This window comes from Streptopelia decaocto (assembly GCF_964273445.1).
Source record: "Streptopelia decaocto genome assembly, chromosome: 1".
NCBI lineage: Eukaryota > Metazoa > Chordata > Aves > Columbiformes > Columbidae > Streptopelia > Streptopelia decaocto.
The window spans coordinates 196,441,610-196,459,642 of record NC_138663.1 but is presented as its reverse complement, the minus strand read 5'-3'; the positions used below and the strand labels follow the sequence as shown (position 1 = coordinate 196,459,642).

Here is an 18,033-nt window from a genome sequence, read left to right as displayed (position 1 = left end):
AAAGTCCTGGAAAGGAGTCACTCTTTAACTGAGCTGTCAACAAATCAAGGATGGAGGAGAGCAAATGGCCAGCTCTCCACTGTGATGTTCAAACAACAAAACTGCCAGGCACACATACTTACACCTGGGAAAACACAGACACTAAGGTCTGTTTTCCTCTCTGATTAAAACAATTGTTTTATCAGTTGAAGTCTGACAGTTTCCAGGAGTTTCTGTGTGCTTACTGGGTCCTGCTGCTTCTGGTTTTGGTATCTTGTTTGCCAGAAGGTCTGTATGTCCCTGGCCATGACTCAATTCCTCACCCGTGTTCCTGGCTGAGTCTTTTCATTTGTGAAACATCCCCAAACCCAGCCCTAATGCACTTAAAGTCCAGTAAGAGGTTTTGCCAAAAGAGGCTGATGTAGTGAAATGGCCGTACTTTTGCCCTGCTTTCTACCCGCTACACACCTGCCCTGCCACCTAGATCCAGTCTTTCCTATTCAGGTTCGCCGCCTGTTTAAAATCTCCAATTCATTTGCCTCCTTTCCTTTCTAACAATGCCACCACAACTCCTCTGGTTTACACAGATCCCTCCTTCCCTTCATTCCCATTAAAAATGTTTCCTTAATTGCCATTCACCCTTCTTCATCCAACTGAAATTGCTTTCATGTTACCGTAATGAACAAGAGACACGAGGACACCTTATTGGTAAAGAGAGAAGGTCTCTTCTTCCCCATCTTTCATGATGTGTTTGCTGAGTTTGATATTGTCAGTCACACCCCCTCCGTCCTTTGGTTTTTTAATTTTTCCTTTCCGCTTTCAGGAATCTTTGCCTGTTTGGGGGCTTCTTCTGCCTCTCTGCCCACTGCATTTTGGCATTTCTGCTGCCTTCTCTCTCTCTGTGGACTTACATCTTCCACTGTGTGTGCTTGCCTTACCCACAATTACCTTTATTTCTGAACTTGGACTATATTTAACTCTTCTCCCTTGTCTTTTCTGATGCCACTGTTTCATTTCCATTCCTGGATGACCCTAAAGTAGTCTTTTCCTCTAGTACTCATAGCATCCTCTGTTGCCAAGCTGGTAGGTGACTCCTCTTCTCCCTGAAACCTACTTTTGTTCACCATCCTCTTATCAGTGTCATCTCTGACTTACAAATGGCTTTAGAAACCAGGACACACGATGAGGAGACTCAGAATGAAATTTAAAATTCTGAAAGTCACATAGTAGAAGGATTGGGACCAAGTTTTTTGTCTGAGACAACAAAAGTAAACATGGCAGGGGCATCAGACCTTCAGAACAGACCTGCCAAGAGAAGGACTACATCAGACCACAGTCTAGGGAAAACTGAGAGAAGAGGCAGTCTGGGACAACTGACTTTGAAGCTCTGGGCAAGGTGAGGTCATAGCTTTGGCTGCAGCACCCAGGCTCCCTCTGACTGATATGCTGCATTCATCTGGTCAGTCTCAGGCTTGACAACCTGAAAGGTTTTTGACTTGAGGAGATGGGGCTGGCAAGACTTAGGAGTTAGGCAGTAAAGATTTGGGGTTTTGGAAGGTATGATAGGATGCTGGAGGGAGAAATAGCTCTTGCTTAGATGCAAATGTTGAAATGAATCTTCTAATTAGGAACTTCAGCTGCCCCTGAAGCAGGCAATGCTGCCTGTGAAACTGCTCGTCCAGATGTACCTTCTCAACCCAAGTAAGCTTTTTCCTTAATACTGAGCTATCTGATTCCCAGTTTTGCTTCTTTTGTATCCCTTGCTATCTTTTGTTCTGCCCTGAGTGCTGGGAGAACTGGAGCATCCCTGCTCACCACACTGTTTGGCTTGTCTATTACACCACCTTTCCTTCTTCTTCAAACCCTGTTGAAGGACAGGTTAGGTCCTGTGAGACAGATTAAGCAGCAGACTGAGGCTTGCTGGATTCTCGGGAACCTTCATTAAATGGAAAGCATACCTCCTCCCAGGATAAAATTACTCTGAGATGCTCTATGTCTCAAGATGCACTGAGGCATAATCTCTCTTTTTAACATGCTGTCATTTTATGTTGCTTTTTAAAGCATTATAACACCTTCCAAAGTAAAAAGAAAAATAAAATTGTGCATAGATAACCTCTTAAATCTTCTGCTTATGTAAAGCTGGGGAAGGAATGTTAAAGATTTTGAGCAAGTTTTATCTAATTAGAAAGGACTTAATTAGTTCTCTCCTGAAAAATGAGCCTCTGGCTGATAATTTTATGAGGATAGTATGCCTTGAGCAAAACCACAGAAAATAGTTTTCTGCCAGAACCTAAGAAAATAGAAATTCTATCATAAAGATTGTTATGAGTTTTGCACATGGGTAGTATTTATACAAAATCTTTGCTGCCTAGCAGAGAGAGGCAATCAAACCTGAAATCAGAGAAAGCATAGCAGAAGAACTGATAAAGCTTCCACGTGTAAGTTCTTGCTTCTTCATTGTGAGATATATTTCATGTTCAATCACTTTATTAACCAAGACATTTCCCCCACCCCCCCATCACTTTCTTTTTGTACTCCCAGCCATTTGCTGGGATTCCTTCTGTGGATTATCTAAAAGCAGGGAAGGTATTCATGCACCATTATCACGCCTGCTGTCACATGAGATATATTATACGGATTTTCAGGCAGAATATTTTGTCTTGGAGACAGAAATGAAATGTCTATCTGTGAAAGAAGTGACAAGCTAGAAGAGAAGCACAGCAGTGAAGACTCACACAGCTTCCGGGCTGGATTCAGCTCTGTGGTTGGTGATAAAGAATTAATCATCCTTTACGGACTTTATGAATCTGTATTTGCACTGGTGGTGGAAATTCTTTGTGATCATGGTAACTCTTACAAGTGAGTTTATGTATTGACTTAAAAAAATTGTAACCTGGTGCTGCACTACTTGTGCAAATAAATCTGGTAAAACGCAATGAACCAATCGCTTAATTCAGAATGACTATTTATTAGTACAAGTATCAGGATTAGTTTCTTATTCTGACCATTTTCATTTCCTTATTTAGTTTTGAATCTTTGATGTTTTCTTGTGAGCTTAACAGGCAAGTATCAAAAAGTTTAGTATTTGAATTAACTTTGACTGGTCAATATTTTTTTGCATGGGAAAGTAATTAAATTTTATTGGACTGACCGGGGTGTCTGACCCCACTTTGTTACCAATGTTCTTTTTTTGATCATATCAGTGTTGACCTATGATGTGGGTGTTTAGAAGAAAGGTACTTCTCTGTAAAATTCCACATGATGGATCAAGACCCAAAGTTCCCATCCCTCCATTCCTTTAATTTCTTTATGTCTCCTTCCTTCAAAAAATGTCATTTTAAAAAAGCAAAAATTACCCATGATCTAACACACTGATACACATTTTGACACATAAGTTTATCCTGGGACAAATGCATTTATGTTCTCCTGTTTAGCACCACCACTGTTGGTTTATAATTCCCAAATAAGTAGAGATTGCTCTTAATGCCATGTGATGTTCCCTAGTCATGAACTGTATTATAAAGAAAATAAAAGTAAAAGCACATATCTCTGTGTATATATGTAAAATGATCTGTATGTAATTAGATACATATAAAAAGATATAGGTTTATATATATAATATATCTACATATACATTTTTTAAACCTTACATCTTTGTATGTATGCATGTTTGTACATATACATGTTTCTAGCCTTCTTGTAGCCCTTGTTTCCATTAAAGATTTTAGTCAAAGTTCCAAAATATGGATTTAATTTAGGATTAAAGAAACAATTAGTAAGGCAATAACAATTTACTGTTATAAATGTATAATAAATATGTGCCTTTTACAATAAACTTAGAATAATGTTTTTAATTAGCAAATGGAATCCAACAATTTCTAGTTGTCTCATTAAAATGAAATTAGATGCAAGGTTGGGAATTTTAATTCAAAACATTCACCTTTATTGTTGGAACACATTTCTGAATGAGTTCCTAGCTTGTAAATGTCCATGCTAATGTATCAGTAAAACATGGGGTCCAATCTTGGTCCAACATCCATTCCTTTCCTGAATTAGGACATTGGAAGAATTTCACTTGAGAAGGAACAAGGGGATTGTATGAAATGACTTAAATCAAGCAAAGATTATTTCCATGTGAAACAGTGTAACTTAATTTACATTCCTACATCTTGAAATAATTGATGCAGTATTTTTAGCAATTACTGAATACTTACTTGCTACACACCACATCCCTCAGTTGAGGTACCTGCATTGCAAGCAGCAGTGGAATGAAATTTTACATTTGTGGCAATGTGGAATATTCACATCACCCAGGGGCCCTTCTCAAGACAGCACCTACCTCCCCTCTAGCAACTGCGTAAGCAACCTAGGATTATCTTCCTCTGTATCACAGATCTCTCCAGTGTTTGTTGTGAAACACTATGTCCTTAGAGCAAGAAATTATATAATGTGTGAGAAAAAAAAAAGACTGGAATACCTCGCTGCCTTCTGTACTGTAAATTAATGTTTCTAAGGCAACTCAATCAAGAAAAGCAAAAAACAAACAAACAAACAAACAGTTTGAGAAATAAGCACTTTAAGTGATAATGGCAGGGAGGAATTTCACACAAATTTCCAGCTAAGTGAGGCTAATCCCTAATACCTGTCCAGGTCTTGCTCCAGACAATTTTTCCTCTAGGCCTTTGAGGCTTGAAGGAAATGACAATTTTTAAAGAAGTCTGAGGGAGACATTTCTCTGTGTAGATACCCAAGCTAAGCCAACAAGCTCCACAGCTACCACTGGGGGCTTTGAACACAAAGTGTCCATAGACACCAGCCACCAGCTGCGCACATTTACCTACTTCCGTAGCACCACAGGCAGCACAGAGGAGGAGTGACTTTTTCCAGCCACATTAGAACACTTTTGACTCTCCTTCAACTTGGGACAAGCAGTGGGGCTATTATCACTAATAAGCTTCTGGAGTCAGATCCACCCTGGAGCTCTCACTCCAGGGAGTCCTACAGCTTCATGTGAAAAGAGCGGATCAGGCACAGGCAACAGGCAGCAGCACGTTGGATCTGCCCCTTCCCTCCAAATCCACCCTCGCTGCCTCCTTTCCAGCCTTGCAGGTCCCTCAGACCCATGGAGGGGAGGGCAGAAGCAGAGGCACCAAGAGGCAGAGGATGTGGGGAGAGGAGGGGGAAGAGGAAGAAGGTGGAGGAGGCCAGCCTTGGCAAGCACAAGTTGCTAAATGCAACATTTTGATGCTCAGATGTTTTTCACGGATCTGCTCTTTTGTCTATTGTCACTTACCATATATTGGGACAGTTAATTATACCCCCAGATCTATATGACTTCCAACCTTGCCCTGTTAAAGATCATCCTTGTAATTTTTTCAGCCTAATTTTCCAGAGTCACTTTGAATTCTACTCTCACCATTCTGAGTGACCAAGCCCCTTCATCTTACACAGGTTGCTTACTTTGCATGCCTTGTTTTACAGAGGAAAATGTGGTTTTCAGGGATAAAAGTCTAATTTATGTCTTATTTAGAAAAATAAACCCTTTTTTGTTTCTCCAAATGGTACTGAAATGTGAAGTTAATTCAAAAACACAAGTGCGTGAAGATCATGAAGTATGTTTCTGCTAAGCTGTGCAGTACCTCATTTATGCCTCATGCAGAGTGCTGAACTAAGTAGAAACTTGATCTGCATCAAATGAAGTGAACTTAACTGACTTCCTTGAAGATTCATAAAGGAGAAGCCAGAGAACAAGGCTGCGAGGCTGTTTGGCTGCCTGTGTAATGGGGAGAAATTCACCCAGCCATTCTGGTACCTCACTCAGGAGATGCAGCTGTCCAATACACTGAAGGGAACTCTCCAAATCACTTGCTTCAGTTTTCTCTGGAAAATTATCAGTTACAGTCTGGTATAGAAATAAACAACTGCCATACAGATACTAACTCCAAATATAAGAAAAATAAAAGGCAGCTAAAGATTTGCACAAATCTTGCGAACCATTTTCCAAGAAAGCCCTGAGAAGTAGCCTTGTCTTGGAGAAGGTTACAAAGGAAGGAAAGAAAAGCAATATAAAGGTCTTTGATTTCTTACAACAGAAAACACCATATGTTTTTGCATGCTTCATTAATGCTCCCCGGTTTGCCGCCTAGAAATGCACAATGAGTTCAACCTTCAGGGGTCAGCAGTGCTCAGCATATCCATGAACCGAGCTCTAAGTGACTGTGGGGACTATCAAATAAGGGCTGACTCTGCTGAATATTAATCCCGCAGTTTTAAGTTGGATGGTTTGGAATCTGAAAACCAGGTAAGTACATATTATCTCCCATCTCGCAAATGCCACTAATCACCTGTACAGTTCTCTTCTCAGAAATAAAATAGTATTTAATTCAGAGGGTGCACTTGGAGAATATTCTTCTGAATAGATTTGCTGGACTGTTAGACATATACAGTAGCATTTTTTGAGCTTTCTAGTGCAGAGGGTTCTGTGTTTTGAGTGATAACATTCATTTTGGAAAGTCTAATACTATCAGACTAGATGTACGTGGTCTGGCATAAAGCTTGCTAAATGCAGCTGAGTTTTTATAGCTGCACTGAAATATGAACAGTGTAAAGAGAGGCTGCTTCACTGTCTCATTTTTATGCCCAGTGGTCTTTCATAGACCATTCTGCCTTAATTTTAGTTTTAGTAGATTACCTTCAAATTAGAGGAAATTAGAGCTCAGGATTTACTCTTTGTGCAATGCTTTACTCCACTAGAAGCCTAACAATTTAAATGTAAGATAACACAGCCTTTGTATCTCCAGAGTTGTCTTGACGATGTGCTGTTTATGGCCTCTTTAGCATACACAGGCATACTAGCATGCAAACCCGAGAGGCTGAAGTGAAATGACTCAAACAGTAGATTTCTCCTGTAACAGAATTAACATTATTGCTATTCCAGGCTTTCTTATTCTGTTAAATAACAGTGGACTGAATAAAAAGGGAATAAGAAGCGTGATGGATATGAAAATATAATTATGACAGTATAATGAACTAATGCTTGCCATTTCCAGAGTGTTTCTAAAATCTGCCTCTTTTGAGCTACACTGCACCAAAAGCATTATAATATTAATGAGGACAATACAAAGGAATACATATTTGTATCAAAATCTACTTAGAGTAATGAGCATTCCTGCTCCCTAAAGACAAAAACAAAACAAAAAAACTGAGGTTTTCATAGTACATGATATACTGGTAAAACCACTGGCTATACAAAGAGGTATTTTTATATGTGGTTAAAAATACAGCCTGAGCCTTAGCACAGTATTTTGTATGTAGAATTTTATTGTATGTAGAATAAACTGCTTTGCACCTAACTCAGCATCACAGCCATAACCCCCCAAGATATTTTTATTTGACCTCAAATGAACATAAAAAAGGAGTTTTTATGTTCACAGGGCAGCCATTTCTTTGCTATTTCTGCAGCACCTGTCAAGGCACTGGCAGCACAGCCTCAGTGTAGAAAGTGTTAGTGCTGCTGAAACACATGATTAGTGTAAATCTTGGCCTGGTCTTGACTTTATTTTATATTTAATGACAGGATCTCAAAAATACTTTGATCTATATTAATGTAGTTGTTGGAATGAAAATACTTTCAGTCAATCAGTGTTTTGATCCAAGGCAGTTAGCTACACCATCCAGTTTTCATGTACTGATGCTCTTTTACACTACAGCCTGTCTCATCCATGACACAGTGAGGTGACTTACCACAAGGGAGTAACAAATCTTGAATCCAGGTTTAGCAACAAAGTAGTCATCGGATTTGAAGGTTATCTTTATGTGATTTGTTCTTGATGTTATTCTTGGAGGGACTTCCTTGTGTCCACACCACCGTCCTCGTATAACCGTGCTGGTCTCTGATACATCTTCCACTTCCACAAAGTCATACCTGTGAACCGGTTTAAAGGATTAGTGTTTGCTAACAGTGGTTACAGAAGACGGTTGCAAATAGACAGGGGCACAGCTGGAGACAAATGTACAACTGTCTCCTGTTCTCCACTGCAAAACATCAGAGTAAATATTACAAATGGTGGACATGCCTGTGTAGCATAAAATATACTAAGCTGCAAACTACTGCCTGACTGGTCAAATGTCTGATTTTTTGGCTCCCAGAAAATGACAGATAATATTTTCTACCTTGTTAAAATAGCAATGAGAGGCACTTGTATGTGCTTAGTACATAGTAAACATACACAATGCATTTCACGTTGTGGATAAATAATTTATAGACGTGATAAAATATTGTTTAAGGCAAGCTGGCCAAATTGAGCAGCTGCAAGCACTTGTGCACTTTCTGGTAGTCCCCTAGCTTGCTGCAGCAGCAGCCACCAGCTCCTGCCTGCTGCTCCTGTGGCAAGGCTGGAGCTGGGCTGCTGTCATGCCAGCAGCAAGGGGAGATGCTGGGAGGACACGGGACAGTCCATGCTGGTGAAAAGTGCTTTTTAGAACCTTCTTTGTAGGTGACACAGGGCCCCTGCTGGATGGTTTGGAAAGACTCGTTTCAAGCAGAGAGGGGCAGGTTGGCACTCTGTGCCATGGTGGGTGGGCTCCTCTGCTCTTCACCTGGGTGCTGTCACCAGGGGAAAAGCAACAGCATATCTTGCTCTGTGCAAGGTCACACCTTGGCCAGGCACGCGTGTCACAGCCCAAAGAAGGCTCTGCCAGGAGCAGCAGACATGAAACCCCAGGGATGAGAGGACACAGTGTCAGCACTCGCTGCCCTAGCCTGCACATTTGCTGGTCACTTCTTGAGCTGGAGAATAAGGAAGGCAGAGAAAAATTCCCGATCTCACTGTGTCTATGAGAAAAACAGTCCCTCAATATCTGTGGTGGCAGAATTAGACCCCACAAACTGTGGGGCTGGTGAGGGAGAGGTGATGACAAGAGGATGAGCACAGGCAATATGAGATGGCGAGAGCTGCCACCTCACAGTACAGCTAAGCCTTAAAACTCTAGAGGTCTTTACCAGGAAAGATTTTCATTATCAAAACATGTGCTCCCTCCAAAGAGGGAGTTTAAGACCGTTAACTGATTCTTACTAGAAATGTGCTGTTCCCCACCCCGGGGTCTGTGGGCCAGGGACCCGCCTCCCTGCCCAGTTGTGGGAGCTGAATAACTCTGGAAATAACAGACCTGCTTTTCTTTTTCTGCTGAGAGCTTGTGTGAAAAGAACACAAGTACTATGTGGCTTGAGAATATTAGCACTGCTGCTTTTATATTCACCAGCCCCAAATTGCACAGAAGAGAAAACCACAGATGTGCCCTAACCAAATCAGTTAAATCTGCCCAAACTCTGCTGAAACATGCATATGTTTTTTGTGGTGCTACAAAGTTTAGTTCCAGGCAGAGGTAAAATTGTGTCAGGCTCTCTCCACTGTCCTCTGCTCCACTCCCTCATGGTGATGGATGTGGTACCTGGGCAGAGCTCCCAACTGTCCACATGAGCATCCACCCCTGTTTCCCGGACAGCAGGACAGCCAATGAACACTTACTGTAACAGGAGGGGTTGCAGAGTGTTCAGCATAGGATGACCTTGCATGCTTGGGTGAAAACTGCTTTCACTTTTTGAGGCCGGGAGCTAGACTAACTACTGGCAAAAATGGGGCAAAACCATGGGTTTTCAGGGGCTATTTCTGCTTTCAACAGCAGAAGCTTTGCTGCAATGATCATGGAAGTAGGTGCAATCTCGGTTGTTTCTGTGCATCCAAAGTGCCTCAGAGGCTGGGTAATTTAACTGCTTTTCAGAATCATCTCTTATCAAGTGCCTTTGGAAATGCTAACAGCACTTTTAGAAAATTGTGTAAAACCTTGAATATTCCCCCTCCTTCTGAAACAGCACTGCTAAAGTATACCTTTCCATTCCTCATCCTGAATGAATTTCAATCAGTTCAGTCTTAATAGTATGTAAATTACAATAATTAGCATTAATGAAAATTTGATAGAAAATTATACGAAGTTTCTGGAAAAAAAAAGCATAAGGTCAAAAGCAAGTACAAAAGGAAAGTAAGGTGCAGAGGGGCTGAATTATTTGTTCGATATGCACAGCATTCAAGCATATGCTCAGCTCTCAGCATTCATTTAAATTAAAACACGCCTAGCTGTGTAAAGCAGCACTGCAGGGATTGTCAGGGACTGAAGTCGCAGAAAGGAATCTTGTTTTGAAAAACATATCAAGCATTAGCAAAAAATCTAACTATGCACACAGTACTTAACAGGCTTAAAGCCATCACAAGCTGTCTGCCTGAGAAATTCCTCACTCTGGAAGTAATACTACACAAATAAAGGTCTTCCAGGAACACCAGGGAAAGCTTTATTTCAGAAAAGAATGTGATATTTCTCCAGCTTCTAGAGACACTATGGATGGTGGAAGGTCTTTGCTTCTCTCTGCATCCTAAATTAGCTGCTCTGGAAGAAGCAGGCAGACTGCCTTCCAAGACCCAAACCCACAATGCCAGTCACCTCCTGACTTCCCCTCACCGTGCCACCACCTTTAATGGCTCTTGACAGAGAATACTTCATCTTTTTTTCCACAGTAAATTAGCCCTGTGTTTCAAAGTTGCAATGCTTTAAGGTCAGCCACAGTTTATCCACTATGTAAATATTAACAGGCCTCTTCTGTATGCATTAGGCTCTCAATCTGGGAAAGCTTTTGCGGCGCTGGGAGGCAACTGTCATTACTGACTGCTGCTGATCTCAGACCAACAGCACCAGAGCAGAGCAGCAGCTGCCAAGACCATCAAGGCACAGGGAAGGAGAGACAGTTTCAGGCTGCATTCTTTTATTACTAAATGGAAACCAAACCTGCAGAAACGGTTCTCTCTATTGGTAACACAGAAAATTAACAAAGCAAGACAAGAAAAAGAAATCCACTCTGTAAAACCCTGAAGAGCTGCCAAACCCTATAAATGCGAATTAATTGACAAAGGAGATAAGATAAGCAGAGGCTGGGTGTGCAGAAATCCTAACAATCCAGTTCTCCATATAGATAAGGTGTAAGTAACAACATGATCAGGCAGAGAGCTGGAAGCTGAGACTTGAGCATTTTATGTTAGTAGCATCACAGCAATCTGCTTTTTGAAGTGTGTGGTAATCCTGAGCCTGCTCTCTCCCACAGAGCAGATATAGCTGAATAAAAGAAATATAAACAAAAACCTCCATGGATTTATACTGTTATAGTGAATGTTGGCAAGATTCATCTTTGTGTTCTGCTAATGCAAAGCAGTTTATCCACCTAGGTTAATCAGCTAGATCAAGTGAGCTTATGGTCGCTTTTGCTTATAAGGGGAAACCAAAGCAACTGGGATATAGCAGAGTATACTTTGTTAGATCTATTAGTATGCAGAGTACACTGATGTTTGTGGACTTATATTTAAAGACTTTGAAACAAACTTTACCAGTGAAGAATAATATTAAAGACAAACAAATAATGTGAATAACATAATTATATTTTTCAATGCATTTTTATCTGTCCATCACATCCCAATAAAAATACATACCTACTTACTCGCACCTCCCAGAGACTTCCAACTACTGAAAAAAAATGGGTTTTGCCTGGCTGAAAAATGACAGAGGTGACAGAGGAGAAAATCCTATTGAAGTAGTACCTGAGTTGTTAGGTAGCTGGATTTGAGCGTGCAATTTCCTCATGCTTAAAATATTATAGAAGGACTAAAACCTGCCAGAACCAGGACATCTCAGTTTATTTATAAACTCAAGGACCAATTCAGGTTGTAAGGGGCCCCTGGAGGTCTGTCCTCCAAGCAGGGCCATCCTAGACCCGGACAGGTTTTTATTGCAGTCTAAAGTCAGTAGCCACATCCTCAATACTGAAGCGGTATTAAAGAGCCCTTTGCAAACTTCCGCTCGCCACTCACCTGCAGATATCATTTTCGGGCTCCTCCAGTCCAAACTGATTATCAAAAGCCAGCTGGATCCTGGTGCTCTCTGGGGAGTGGAGCCGCCATGTCAACAGGAGGTTCCTGGGGTAACTGCTGGGGAAGCGCGGACTGTGGATGCAGCCGTTCCCTGCCACGCTGATGGTCTCTTCTTTCCGGTACAAGTCTGTGAGGTGATTGCTCTCTGTTAGTAGTCACAACTTGTAGAAATTAGTATGTTGTTCCAGTTACAGGAAGGCAAAAAACACAACAGTTTATAACAAAGCACAAATTACTTGCAGTTAAAGTCTACAAAAAAGTTGAGACTAGGAGCAGTTATTATTAAATAAGAAGTGCGGTGTATTTTCTCTTAATTCAACCCCCTACAAACAATAATACAACAGTACTCAGTTGTACAGACTGTTATTTTATTATAAATATATAATTACTTTTACATTGAAGTCAATTATATAATTTTCTTCTCACTCATTTGGTTTTAAAACAGAATTTTAACTTTATTAAAGTCTGCAAGTATGAGAACAATCAAGTGAGACAGAGTGAAGTAAAAAGGTAAACATCCCTGCTCCCCAAATTTGGTCCTCTAGCAAGAGATGCCATCTGAAGAAAACCATCAATAACATGGCTGCAGGGAAGTACGTGTGAATTTGAGCTCCTTTCTTGTGCTTGAGTGTTTCCTCCTAGAAGCATGTGTTAGGTCACATTTTGATTTTATTTACACTATATGAATAATTTGCTGTTAATAGATCATTAACACGAATAGCTACTCCACACTTAAACCGATGTAACAAGTCAGAAACTGTTCCACCAACCATCTTACTGAGTAACTTGAAGACAAATAATCAAGTCTTTCATTAATTAAAATTCCACAACTTCTGCCTGAGCAAATACTCGGTTGTTACTAAAGTTTACATATACTAAGGTAAAGCCTCAGCTTCTGTATATCCCTGACTCCAAGGATAATAGGAACTACAGTGAGACCAAACTCTATCAAAGTCAAAATGTCTTCTCAGTTGCACCATGCACTTGCATTGTCCAGCAGTTACCAACAGTGGAATTTGGCTCCCAGAATCAAACAACTATATTTTTGTGCATTGACAACTTTAGTGTGGTGAAATTTTGAGGATAAAAAGGCTTTAAGGCAATAAGCAGATCATGGCAGGATTCAGTCCTCAATGAGGACACTCAAATCAGAACTTCCACCTGTGAGACAGCTATCCATGTTCCACAAGTGGTGCATGGGGATCTACGGCTAGTTCTGTTACTCACAGAGAGATTTCTAACACCATTTAGGACATAGTATGGTTTCCTGCCTGGCCTCCACAAGAACAGAGAGGGACAGCAGCACATCCAGCAGCCCGTGGAAGCTTTGCCATCTCGTGGAGCCACCTGCATGTGGGCAAGCTGAGCCCCTTCCCAACTTGGCAAATGGGAGCTACATCTGGACAGGCCTTGACTCAGTCACCCAACTGCATTAACCAAATTTCTACTTACTAACAGGAGCTAGGACATTAGCTTTCATGTAAACAGCTAGACTCTTGTGTCTTGATCTTAAATTGGACACCACTCCTAGCACTCTGTTGAAGGTCACGTCAATCTCCAGTTCCAGTACAAGCAGTAAGCACAGTTGTCTCCCTTAAAATAAAATCTAATGTTTGACTGAAGCTTTTTAAGCTCTTCAACTAAAAGAAATATATTTGTTTCATAAATGCTCATGGAAAACAGGAACTCAGAGAAAAGGCACAAACTTCATGGTAAGTACATTTATTTTTCAGGTTGATTTCATTGGTTCCTAGCAGTAAATACCTCCCTGTAGATAGCTGTAAGCAAAGCGTGGCTGTGTGTCAACAGTTCATTGTACCCTTCTGACAGGGTAATAATTCTAGCTTCCAAACAACCTGAAACTTAGAAGATAAAAGTCTGGGTTTCCTGTAAAAACTATCTCCAAAGATCTATTTGTGACATCTCTCTAAGATGCTTTCTTTTTAAAATGAAATGTTCTCACCTTGAGACACTCTTTCCAAGCAAATACAGCCCTGACTCCATAGCTCACAAAGTACAGAGCTAGCCAGTTTCATTTTGTTTTGTTCTGTTTTGATCAAACAATTTTGCATTGGAAAAGTGGCAGTTCAGTGAAAATAAAGACCATCCACTCATCCCCTCATCAGTTTTGCTGTAGTTTTCATTAAGAACATCTACACTTGAGTCTGTTTTCTACTTTTTTTCCTGGAAAAGAAAAAAAAAGATTATGACTTTTTTTTTTTTTTTTTTTTTTTTTTTAATTTTATTTTCTTAATCTGGAATGAAACAAAATGTCCAGCCAAGACTACTGAGTTCCTATTGAAATACTGAGGACCTTTGGACTCTGGACAGAATATTTCATAAGAAGATGTTCAAAATGTCCGGGAAAAAGGATAAAAATAAAACAGTTTTGATGATAGCAAATTCTGCACTTTTGAATGAAACAACCATTCCCTAAGTCAGAACAAAAGTTACTGCAGTGGTTCAATGCAGTTCATGGTTCTGAGGGAAAGGTTCCCTTTTCCCAGCAGGTCCCAGTAGAAGCTTTACTCTGGAGTTGTCGGATGCTGAGACTGGAGTGCTAGGGACAGCATATTTCAAATGTGCATATATATGTATATACCCCTGAACAAAAACGCTCTGCACTTTACTCAGTGCACCATCTGAGAAAGTATGTTACTAGCATTCTTGCACCCCAAGAAGATAGGCTCTGTCATGGCTTTTCATTTAACTTCAACTCTGCATCCCACAGATAGGGGTCCTCTGCCTGCTCATCAGCCACAGATGACCAAGATCAGTGCTGAAATGTAATGCAGAAAGGAAATGTAGCACTGCTGGCACAGCACTATCCAAGTTGAACAGGTAAATGCAAAAAATAAAGCTGAACATGTTAAAAAGCTTAAAAATCAAAGCACAGTGACTTGTTATTTCTGTCATGGTAAATGCAGTAATTATAGTCATTATAGAGGAAAGGCTGGAGAGAAGCATGGGGTTACAATTCTTGGTATAGTAAGTAGGGGATATTACAGTATGAAGATATGCCTTTTCCACAAAGGAAGAAAATATGTTTGATGAGAATGGCCATGAATACTGTTCCTATAACTCATGAATGTGCATGAATAAAGCCACCCAGAGCTTTCAGCTGACACTGGAGTAGACTCTTTTCAAGAGTTCTGAAATGCTTGATCCCCTCTTACCTCTCTCCTCATGTGCCAAATTACAGTGTGAAGTCGTCCAGCCAGGACTGGAGCCAAAAGCACTAGAGTTTTCTAAGAGGATTTTTAGTGAGGTTTTGCAGAGTTAGCTGGTTTAGATAGATGTGGGAACACAGTCAACCCGAATTTAGTCTCTGGAGGTTGGTCTCTCATGAATCATCAAGGATCTGGGAAACAGCTTGAGATGTGAGCAACCCCTGTAACTCTTGTAGCAACTACAATGTGAGACTAAGATGAAGTTTCCAAGCAGACAAGCATTGTCCTCATCAGATACACTGGAGAAACTTGTGGAAACCAGGCACGGGCCATGGGGAAAGTCAGGAAAAAAAACCACTTGTGAAAAGATGCAGGCAAAGGAAAAGGCAGTGTCTCTTTCAAGGCAGTGAACTGTCGCATGTTGCAATGCAATACAGTGCAGTATTTTAGTGTCCTGAATGCTAACTGTATTCCATAATTCTTTATGGGAGTAAATAAAATAAGACAGTAGGTAATACACTGCCTGTCACATTTACTAAAAAGCATATAAAATCATTTCACAATGAATAAAAGTAGGTGTTAAGTCATAAGGCAGAAAGGCCATTTAAGCAATACACAGAGGAGGATATTCTAGATGGCAGGAGCTAAAGACGTCCTGCACAGAGGGAGGGAAACGATCTCATAAGGAACGTGAGTGGGAAGAACACAGGGGGACATCCTTTCCAGCAAGGCAATTCCCTGCAGAGAGCCTGAACTGACTGGCAAGCAGCTTGCTCTATATTTTATTCATCTGAACTAATCTCTTTTCTTTTCCTCTTAATTTTATCCCAACCACTAATTTTAAACATAGTGGTATACATGACAGTCCAGCTGTCCAAGTTAGAAGAGCTCCCATTTGAGTGCTCAAAGCAGCTGCATTTTCAGAAGTGCTTATCTTCTTCCCCCTGAACAGAGGGCAGCTGGGTGTCAAACTGGGAACTGGGAAGTTCAGCTCAATATTCAGAAAATTGTGCTTGTCTCAAGACTTTCCCCAATGTGGGTGCCCAGCACATCCAATGTTTCTCCTTCCCATCTAGGGTATGTTCTCCTAATGCCATGCTGCATGAGCAGCAAGATTCAGAAACACAAATTTCATTCTGCATTTGCTCTGGATGCCTGCATTTCCTTGCAGTCTTTAGCAATGTATTGACACATTCATCTTAAAGCTACTCTCAGTCGTTACATGCCTACTACAGAAAGAAGTTCACTTTTATTACCGTCATTCAAGAGAAAATGAATTCCTTCACTAACTTTTTTTTTTTTTTAAAAAAAAAAAAAGGCAATTACTTCTTGCTAATATCTAATCTGACATCTGTTCTTGGATATCCATTGAGCAAGGAGAGTCCGTAAGTTTCAATTCCTTCAGAAAGAATAATTCAGTGTCTAAGGACCTAACCAATAATATGGAATATTTAGTTCCACTTTTCTAAGGTTTCTGGAATTTCAGCCTCACTTCTCAAGATGTTGCCCTGTGTATAAACTTGCTTCTATCTTTCTTCCCCTTGCAGAAGTGGTTGGCCAACCTCAACAACTTTGATACAGTGGTAGAAGCTAAAAAGATACCATATTCTGACATGTTTTATAACAAGAAAAATAACCTCTTAGATCCCATGGAGCATAACCTGATGAGCTCATCCTCTGCTACAGCTGAGAAGAGAGTTGCTGGAAACCATGTGAAGTTAATTTTACCACTCATGAAACTATTTGTTATTTCAGGAAAGAACCTTGTGAGTTTGCACATGGGAGTTTTCCAGATATAACCCTCCTCCCCCATGGCTGCTTTCTTTGAAACAAACAGAAGTGGTCAATGGCTTGCCATCAGGTTTTAAACAAATGAGATAATCTTTGGGGAGAATAATAGCTCTTTAGTTCCTCCAGTTGAAAATTAGCCTGATCTAAATAGCTGAATCCACAGAGTGAGAAGCAAAGCACAGTAAAACTTTTTTTAATCCAGGCCACAAATCAGTTCATCTTGGGGACAGACATGCCAAGCAAGTTGCGTTTATGGCAGCCTGTTCAGACATTCACTAGCTTGTTTTTTGTTTTGTCTTGTTTTGCTTTTTTTAAATCCCCCACTCTCCTACAATCAGAAGAAACTTTATTTGTTATCCATAAGGTTCTGTGTAAATCATAAAAAAGGATGACAGAGTTGATGGTCAAAACAGTATTTTCCATAGCTGGTCACAGCTTGCTGGGAAGATATAAAACTGTAAGGTCATTTACCTTGTTGGTTGTTGGGGTTTTTTTTTTGCGAATATAAACAATAAAATGAATCCTAGTCAGTGAAAACAACTTCACATTTCTGCTCTCTAATGAAGAAAATAATACTATATGGTAGCACCTGTCTTAGACATCTCTGTGCTGTTACGGACAGATGCCTAAAACACGTAGGTCAGCTTCGCTCCCATCATGATTGACCAGAAGTTCTCCAAGAAGACAGACCAAGGGAGGGAAAGGTTTGGGATCACCGGTAATGAAACAGGTACAGCACAACCCTGACCAGGCTAAAAATTGTAAAATGCCTCTTACGGAGGCACTAAGCTGAGAAAACAGTCGTTCTGCTATAAGGACGCATACCTAAGAGTATATCGGGCCAGTGGATCCAGTTCAAAGCATTACTTCAGGTTGTTTTCAGTTTTATACAACTTCAATAGATCTGTTTACTTCAAGCAGACTACAAAATAACTTATAGATAAACTCATACTTAAAGAGTTTGCTAGATCAAGGCCTAAACAGAAAGCAGTATTTTAACATCACCCTATGGGTTACTTGTCACCCAGCAACTGAGTAATTAAGAAGTGGACCCAAACCCCACTGGAGCTGATGAAAGACTCTCAGTTTGGTTGGCTTGCCACTGAACTTCAAAGAAGCAGCTC

General features: G+C 40.5%; 1 protein-coding gene across 2 annotated transcripts in view; it reads right to left on the bottom strand.

The window, feature by feature from the left end:
* The window catches only part of PDGFD (platelet derived growth factor D), a 144,158-nt gene that overhangs the window by 49,518 nt on the left and 76,607 nt on the right, over nt 1–18,033 (bottom strand). Inside the window, exons 2-3 of one of the 2 annotated variants that reach the window (XM_082074536.1) lie at nt 11,889–12,075; nt 7,723–7,903 (exon numbers count right to left, since the gene is read on the bottom strand). In XM_082074536.1, the coding sequence (XP_081930662.1) occupies nt 7,723–7,903; nt 11,889–12,075 (368 nt within the window). Of the gene's footprint in view, nt 1–7,722; nt 7,904–11,888; nt 12,094–18,033 lie in introns of both variants that reach the window. The other variant, XM_082074535.1, reaches the window with a different exon arrangement.